This window comes from Tachysurus vachellii, chromosome 2 (assembly GCF_030014155.1).
Source record: "Tachysurus vachellii isolate PV-2020 chromosome 2, HZAU_Pvac_v1, whole genome shotgun sequence".
Classification (NCBI taxonomy): Eukaryota; Metazoa; Chordata; class Actinopteri; order Siluriformes; family Bagridae; genus Tachysurus; species Tachysurus vachellii.
The window spans coordinates 2,603,071-2,612,577 of NC_083461.1; the positions used below are offsets into that span (position 1 = coordinate 2,603,071).

The 9,507-nt window shown below is 40.2% G+C and overlaps 1 protein-coding gene across 1 annotated transcript in view; it reads left to right on the forward strand.

Annotated features, from left to right (window-relative positions):
- Positions 1-9,221, forward strand: part of gpr26 (G protein-coupled receptor 26) — a 17,427-nt gene extending 8,206 nt beyond the window's left edge. The window contains exon 3 of the mRNA XM_060889409.1: positions 8,717-9,221. Coding sequence (XP_060745392.1) covers positions 8,717-8,981 — 265 coding nt within the window. The 3' untranslated portion in view covers positions 8,982-9,221. The remainder of the gene's footprint in view (positions 1-8,716) is intronic.
- The last annotated feature ends 286 nt before the right edge of the window (positions 9,222-9,507 follow it).

Genomic DNA, 9,507 nt, shown 5'->3' on the forward strand with positions numbered 1-9,507 from the left:
AAATGACTGCGGGGTCAAACCAGGTTTAAACAGGAAGTTCGTGTCACCTTACAGCAGGATACTCAAAAAGCCAATGCATAGAATACAACAAAAGAATAATAAGACAACAAAACCTACAAAGCGTAAATGACTCTGTCCTGAAAATGTCCGAAAACCTTCAGGAAAAAAACCCACATTATTTTACAGATAAGGTGGAATTTACTTCTTTAACCAGCGCTTTTTCTGTGCTCTTATAAAGTGACTTATGGTGAAATATAAGCTTGGCTAATGAGCTGGAACCTATTTTAGTATCTTGCTGAGATTGTTTTAGGGGCAATACTCATATATCGTCGCTGTCAGACGGAATCCTCGTATCTCCAAAACCCTTATTTTTCAGGACATTAAAAAAACGCCGTACCTTATCTGCAGTACACAGGGTTTAGTCCGCGTTGCAGTGGATTGTCTTGCGCTAAATTCCTGTCCTCAGACGAGCACCAGAACTAGCGGGGGTCAAGATTTTTTTTTCTTTGAGCCCAGTGTTTTGAAGACATTTACCTCAGAAGACGTGTTGATTCGTTGCGACTCTTCTTGAGGAGAAATATGCCGTGAAGCTCTCCCACGGAGTGAGGAAGAGGTGGACAGTTGAAGTGTCCAATGGAGTTATGAGATTTGCGCTCAAGCTATTTTCAAGACTTTAGATTGGTTAATAACTTGTAAAAATAACAGACCCACGTGGGGACTGACCAATAGCATCGATATGTGAAAAAATATGAAATTGACCAAATTTGGACATGCGAGGTTTCCGCCCGACAGCAACGATTATATAACATATTATACGTATATATGTATAGGAGGATAAACAGGAGGAACAGTTATCTGATTTCAGTGTTCGATTCAGGTAAAGTGTTTTAGTCTTTCTGCTGATTATAATACTGGTTTTATCGGTCTGTATGTAAATGAGTAACTGGAAGGTTGTGAGTTCAAACCTAGGTTCATCAAGCTGCCACCGAGCAAAGAGCTTAAAGGTGGGGTCTTCGATATTTGAGAAACGCTTCAGAAAACTGAGTCGGGACGACAAGCTAAACAAAAATCAAAACAAACGTGTAGCCAATGAGCAGAAAGGGGCGTGTCTTGTCAATATGGGTGGAGAGAGTGTTCAGTGCGCATGTGTGACATTAGCAGAAAGCGGTTTTAACATTGACATGGAGGATAAAAACAAAGAAAGAAAGAGAAGAAAGACTTACGATAAGGTAAGAAGTAGGACGTGTTAATATAGGATCAGCTTTCCAGCGCTGGAGAGAACTGAAGGAGCAGGAAGTTGGTCACATATTCACAGATTGGAGTTTCCTGTGTCAATAACTCCTGAGCTAAACACTGTTACTACACAAATAACACCTCTTTTCTATCGTAGTAATGTAGAGACGCAGCTACAACCGTGTTTTGTGTAGTAACAGTGTTTAGCTCAGGAGTTATTGACTCAGGAAACTCCAATCTGTGAATATGCGCACTGAACACTCTCTCCGCCCATATTGACAAGACCCGCCTCTTTCTGCTTATTGGCTACACGTTTGTTTTGATATTTTGTTTTGTTTGGTGGCCTGACGCAGTTTTCTGAAGCATTTCTCAAATATCGGAGACCCCACCTTTAACTCTCAATGGCTCAGTTGTATAAAATAAAATGTACGTCTCTCTGATCAGAGTGTCTGTCAAATGGCGTAAACGAATGAACGAAATGGTAAACTGTAGGTGTGTGTGTTTGTGATCTTATTAAGTTTACTACTGGACCAAATTAAAATGCTTTAGTTTTAAAATGGTATGCATTTAATTTTGTAAATATTTGTTAAGGAGACGCCAACTTGATAAGACAGGTTTAGTTTCCATCCAAATCTAATGTTCAGTGGGAGTTAAATCTAGGATCCATTAACATATTAAATGTAAATTTACAAATAAGAAACATGTCGCAGACTAAATACTTTAAATGTTGTCTATACAGGATTCAAGATGTCAGTATTCATAGTGTGTGTCTGTATATGAGGTATGAGTAAGCAGAACGAGGTTCGATGTGCAGAGGCTGAACTTCTCACATGATATACATCAGCACTGCTGTGTGCGATATGCTAATGCGCTAACAGCTTTGCTCTCTTTATTCAACTTCCTGTCTTCCTTAGATGATATGATGGATGTCTGTATTGTAATTAGAGCAAGCTCTTTGTGTGTGTGTGTGTGTGTGTGTGTGTGTGCCTAGCAGTCTCTGATGGTACACAGAGTGTGTTACCATTAACTGGATTTCCAGAGAAGAGACTCGATGCTCAGGATTTTAACAAAATAATGAGGAGCAGATTTTACAAATGCCAGAGGCTGTCTTACAGTAAAGATGTAAATTCTCAACATCTTTGTGTGTGTGTGTGTGTGTGTGTGTGTGTGTATATCTGCTCTGTATTACAACCCTATCACAGAGTGTATTTAATGTGTTTCATTTTGCAAATAAAACATTCCAAACATTTACATCATTTGGCAGACCTTTACATCAATTTATACAACTGAGCAATTGAGGGTTAGGGGCCTTGCTCAGGGGCCCAGCAGTGGCAGCTTGGTGGATCTTGGATTGGAAGTCACAGCCATCTGATTGGTAGCACAACACCTTAACCACTAGGCTACCAAATCCCCCGAAAATATACTGTATGTCTTGAAAATATGTCTTAATGTACATGAAAATATAAAAAAAAACTTACATTAATAGCTGCTGTGGCTATTGGTCCAAAATTTGTGGAGGTCTGGGAAACCCACAGGGGGCACTGTGGCTTAGTGGTTAAAACGTTCGCCTCACACCTCCAGGGTTGGGGGTTCGATTCCCACCTCCGCCTTGTGTGTGTGGAGTTTGCATGTTCTCTCCGTGCCTCGGGGGTTTCCTCCAGGTACTCCGGTTTCCTCCCCCGGTCCAAAGACATGCATGGTAGGTTGATTGGCATCTCTGGAATGAGAGTGTGTGTGTGTGTGCCCTGCGATGGGTTGGCACTCTGTCCAGGGTGTATCCTGCCTTGATGCCTGATGACGCCTGAGATAGGCACAGGCTCCCCATGACCTGAGGTAGTTCAGATAAGTGGTAGAAGATGAGTGAGAGAGTGAGTGAGAAACCCACAGCATGCTGATGTGGCTGAATGATGGAAAACTCTATTCTAAAAATTCTAGCTCTTCTTTATTATAAATGTATTTCAACGAGTGAAAATGTTTTTCTTTAGCTGGTTTGGTGTCTGTCTGCACAGAAAAGGAGCCAGTTTAATAAACAGCTTGTATAAAGATGTCTAAAACCTCACCAGCTGAGTTTGATTTCTTCTGATTGATGCCGCAGTAAAACAAACAATTCAGCTTGTAATCAGCGGCCATCAAAACGTTTGAGACACAGAAGAGGAACACGTTTGTTTTCAGAACTATATATAGCAGAAAATGTCACATCTTGACCATGTGAAGCCTTTTCCCCAGACTACCACACACATATTTACAGATTTATTTTCCAACCTATTTTTACTCTGCAATGCAAACTGTACACACTGGGAATGGATTAATGCTGATACCCAACAAAGCAAAGATGCTGAAAAGATCTGAAGAAAAGACATTTGTAGTACATCCAGTACCTTGAACATGAGATGTCAGATATAATCAGGGCCAGAAATAGACCTGGCAACGATAGACATCTGAAGCAAGTCCTTAAAGAAAGAGGATGTTTAAACGATAAAGTATTATAATCTTAATATGATTAAAAGAACAACTGGGAAACATTATAGGGAATTTAATAGGTCGCATTCGAAGCTCAAGGCGTTTCCTGAACCCGGACGAGTCTTAAGCCACACTCACACTATTAGAGTGATGAAAACTAACTCAGATCCTTAGAGACCGTCAGAGCGCTCGGATCGGTCACTCGGTTTCTCTTAGAAAAGCTGTTACAATGAGTGGAAGTCACTCTAATAAGTGAAAACAGAAGAGAGGGAGAGACAGACAGAGAGAGAGAGAGATGAGAGTTGAGAGAGAGAGAGAGAGAGAGAGTTGAGAGGGAGAGAGAGAGTTGAGAGAGAGAGAGAGAGAGAGAGAGAGTTGAGAGAGGGAGAGAGTTGAGAGAGAGAGAGAGAGAGAGAGTTGAGAGGGAGAGAGAGAGTTGAGAGAGAGAGAGAGAGAGAGAGAGAGAGAGAGAGAGAGAGAGAGTTGAGAGGGAGAAAATGCAATTTTAGCTTCTTTGTGGTTTTTTTTTTTCGGCTTAAATCTAATTCCCAGGATTCAGTCCGTAGCTCTAGCTTCAAGGTAGCCTTGTGAAACCACTGTGGTTTATTCATTAAGTATGAAGATACAATGTAGAATCAGAGGATGTGCTGTAATTATTAAGTTTGTTTATCCAAACATTTCCAGTCATCATGGTCATATCACCAGGAGACATGGTCATATCACCAGGAGACATGGTCATATCACCAGGAGACATGGACATATCACCAGGAGACATGGACATATCACCAGGAGACATGGTCATATCACCAGGAGACATGGACATATCACCAGGAGACATGGTCATATCACCAGGAGACATGGTCATATCACCAGGAGACATGGACATATCACCAGGAGACATGGTCATATCACCAGGAGACATGGTCCTCACAGGATTCAGATTCATCATCGCAAATAACAGAAGACGGAATTTTCAGAGAACAAACGAGATACGTCAGGACTGTAAAGTAGGACAACTAAAACAAGAAACAATGAGATGCGAAATTAAGGACACACTGGAGGAAAATTAAAAAATATGTACACACACTGTGTTCCTGAACAATGTCCTGTTTCCCAAAGCAAGCAAAATGTGACATGATGCTGTAATACTGTTAGAAGGTGTGGGATGAAGTGGGTGTAGCAAGCACTTCCTCAGCTGGAGGAACCAGACACTGCCCTCACCCTGAGAACACCATCGCTACTGTGAGTCATGGTGGAAGAGTAATGTTCAGCACTACTGTAGTAATCATGGTGGAAGAGTAATGTTCAGCACTACTGTAGTAATCATGGTAGAAGAGTAATGTTCAGCACTACTGTAGTAATCATGGTGGAAAAGTAATGTTCAGCACTACTGTAGTAATCATGGTGGAAGAGTAATGTTCAGCACTACTGTAGTAATCATGGTAGAAGAGTAATGTTCAGCACTACTGTAGTAATCATGGTGGAAGAGTAATGTTCAGCACTACTGTAGTAATCATGGTGGAAGAGTAATGTTCAGCACTACTGTAGTAATCATGGTGGAAGAGTAATGTTCAGCACTACTGTAGTAATCATGGTGGAAGAGTAATGTTCAGCACTACTGTACTGTAGTAATCATGGTGGAAGAGTAATGTTCAGCACTACTGTAGTAATCATGGTAGAAGAGTAATGTTCAGCACTACTGTAGTAATCATGGTAGAAGAGTAATGTTCAGCACTAATGTAGTAATCATGGTGGAAGAGTAATGTTCAGCACTACTGTAGTAATCATGGTAGAAGAGTAATGTTCAGCACTACTGTAGTAATCATGGTAGAAGAGTAATGTTCAGCACTACTGTACTGTAGTAATCATGGTGGAAGAGTAATGTTCAGCACTACTGTAGTAATCATGGTGAAAGAGTAATGTTCAGCACTACTGTACTGTAGTAATCATGGTGGAAGAGTAATGTTCAGCACTACTGTAGTAATCATGGTAGAAGAGTAATGTTCAGCACTACTGTAGTAATCATGGTGGACGACTAATGTTCAGCACTACTGTAGTAATCATGGTAGAAGAGTAATGTTCAGCACTACTGTAGTAATCATGGTAGAAGAGTAATGTTCAGCACTACTGTACTGTAATAATCATGGTGAAAGAGTAATGTTCAGCACTACTGTAGTAATCATGGTAGAAGAGTAATGTTCAGCACTACTGTAGTAATCATGGTGAAAGAGTAATGTTCAGCACTACTGTAGTAATCATGGTGAAAGAGTAATGTTCAGCACTACTGTAGTAATCATGGTGAAAGAGTAATGTTCAGCACTACTGTAGTAATCATGGTGAAAGAGTAATGTTCAGCACTACTGTAGTAATCATGGTGAAAGAGTAATGTTCAGCACTACTGTAGTAATCATGGTAGAAGAGTAATGTTCAGCACTACTGTAGTAATCATGGTGAAAGAGTAATGTTCAGCACTACTGTAGTAATCATGGTGGAAGAGTAATGTTCAGCACTACTGTAGTAATCATGGTAGAAGAGTAATGTTCAGCACTACTGTAGTAATCATGGTAGAAGAGTAATGTTCAGCACTACTGTAGTAATCATGGTGAAAGAGTAATGTTCAGCACTACTGTACTGTAGTAATCATGGTGAAAGAGTAATGTTCAGCACTACTGTAGTAATCATGGTAGAAGAGTAATGTTCAGCACTACTGTAGTAATCATGGTGGAAGAGTAATGTTCAGCACTACTGTAGTAATCATGGTGAAAGAGTAATGTTCAGCACTACTGTACTGTAGTAATCATGGTGAAAGAGTAATGTTCAGCACTACTGTTGTAATCATGGTGAAAGAGTAATGTTCAGCACTAATGTAGTAATCATGGTGAAAGAGTAATGTTCAGCACTAATGTAGTAATCATGGTAGAAGAGTAATGTTCAGCACTACTGTAGTAATCATGGTAGAAGAGTAATGTTCAGCACTACTGTACTGTAGTAATCATGGTGAAAGAGTAATGTTCAGCACTACTGTAGTAATCATGGTAGAAGAGTAATGTTCAGCACTACTGTAGTAATCATGGTGAAAGAGTAATGTTCAGCACTACTGTAGTAATCATGGTGGACGACTAATGTTCAGCACTACTGTAGTAATCATGGTAGAAGAGTAATGTTCAGCACTACTGTAGTAATCATGGTAGAAGAGTAATGTTCAGCACTACTGTAGTAATCATGGTAGAAGAGTAATGTTCAGCACTACTGTAGTAATCATGGTAGAAGAGTAATGTTCAGCACTACTGTAGTAATCATGGTGGACGACTAATGTTCAGCACTACTGTAGTAATCATGGTAGAAGAGTAATGTTCAGCACTACTGTAGTAATCATGGTAGAAGAGTAATGTTCAGCACTACTGTAGTAATCATGGTGAAAGAGTAATGTTCAGCACTACTGTAGTAATCATGGTGAAAGAGTAATGTTCAGCACTACTGTAGTAATCATGGTGAAAGAGTAATGTTCAGCACTACTGTAGTAATCATGGTACAAGAGTAATGTTCAGCACTACTGTACTGTAGTAATCATGGTGAAAGAGTAATGTTCAGCACTACTGTAGTAATCATGGTAGAAGAGTAATGTTCAGCACTACTGTAGTAATCATGGTGAAAGAGTAATGTTCAGCACTACTGTTGTAATCATGGTGAAAGAGTAATTTTCAGCACTACTGTAGTAATCATGGTGAAAGAGTAATGTTCAGCACTACTGTACTGTAGTAATCATGGTGAAAGAGTAATGTTCAGCACTACTGTAGTAATCATGGTGAAAGAGTAATTTTCAGCACTACTGTAGTAATCATGGTGAAAGAGTAATGTTCAGCACTAATGTAGTAATCATGGTGAAAGAGTAATGTTCAGCACTAATGTAGTAATCATGGTAGAAGAGTAATGTTCAGCACTACTGTAGTAATCATGGTAGAAGAGTAATGTTCAGCACTACTGTACTGTAGTAATCATGGTGAAAGAGTAATGTTCAGCACTACTGTAGTAATCATGGTGGACGACTAATGTTCAGCACTACTGTAGTAATCATGGTAGAAGAGTAATGTTCAGCACTACTGTAGTAATCATGGTAGAAGAGTAATGTTCAGCACTACTGTAGTAATCATGGTGAAAGAGTAATGTTCAGCACTACTGTAGTAATCATGGTAGAAGAGTAATGTTCAGCACTACTGTAGTAATCATGGTAGAAGAGTAATGTTCAGCACTACTGTAGTAATCATGGTAGAAGAGTAATGTTCAGCACTACTGTAGTAATCATGGTGGAAGAGTAATGTTCAGCACTACTGTAGTAATCATGGTGGAAGAGTAATGTTCAGCACTACTGTAGTAATCATGGTAGAAGAGTAATGTTCAGCACTACTGTTGTTGCTCCTTTGACTAATCCCCCGTTACCTGGTCACTAATTTGGTGGACGATCTCCTGTAGTTGTTCCATATTCTGTTGGTATTAATTTAGATTAATGTCACTTTAAGCAGATGTTCAAACTCCAGATGTTCCATTGAGCTGATTATGTGACCTCGTTTCCAGGTTGGAGAACATTGGAAATGGTCAAGGTACAAATATTGTAAATAAGAAGATTTGTTTACATTTTTTGAAGGGTTTATAGACGGGCTCACCCATCAATTATACCCATCTGTCCCACCCCTGGCCACGCCCACAGCCCACAGTCTGATGGCAGATCATTCTTGTCTTGTTCTGGTGTGAAACCTAACATGGCCAATGTTTTCTTTAACCTTTCCTTCCCCCATGTACTGAAGTTATTAACGTTTTCCTGTCCCCAGGGAGGGTTTGTTAATAAGAAGATGAGTCGTGGAAGGATTACTGGTGCAGGATAAGCAATGACAAATGCAGCGTAGGAGTAGATAAGAAACCAGGGTAAAATCTTGGAAAATTGAAAATTAGAAATGACAGAATTTCATTAAACCCATCATAAATCTGTTGACTAACACTGAAATCTTCCTGTGTTTGTCTGTCACAGGCTTCTGGAACTTTGGCCTGCAGTTCCTATAAACCAGCACTGGGGGGTGCTGTGTAAATGTCTGGCCTACAGTAAAGCAGCATGCGACCCCTTTGTCTACTCCCTGCTCCGGCACCAGTACCGCAAAGCCTGCACTGACATCATCAACCGGATCCTAAAACGCAGATCTATGAACTCGGCAGACGAATGGCAGCGAGCACACGGGCCCAACACCGTGGTTCAGGCCATGGAGCTTCCAGGAACGCTGAAGGAATGTACAGCATAAAAAACCCAAAAGATGTTGGTGTAAAGACGACGAGGAGCTTCTACACACAAGGAACATGATGATTCCTCTCGACTTGCGGATCCTACCAAAAGCATTCACTGGAGAATCAAACACTGTTCTTTAGAAGATGATTCGGTTGAGTTTTTTAGCAGAAACTTTGGAGATCTCAGGTTTCTACAATGTTCAGAAGAGTTCTGGAGAGTCGAGATTTTGACATACTATTATGAAGGTTTCAGATGTTTGGAGTTGTATTCTTTCTGATTTCCAGAGAATGTCCAGAGAATTTCAGTCTCTACATTTTAAAGTACTGGATATTTGAACTCCATAGAGCAGTAGATCCTTTGCTTCACTGGAATGGAAGATTTTGTGTTCTTATACTGTACATTGCTCCATCTTCTGGAACAAAAGGTCAGAAACAGTTCCATCCTGGAGGATGATATGGTTCTAAGTGTTTCTACAGAATTCTATTCTCCACAATGGTGGATTCTAGAGCGCTCAGTATCCGGTTTAAGTCATTCCTGGTTAA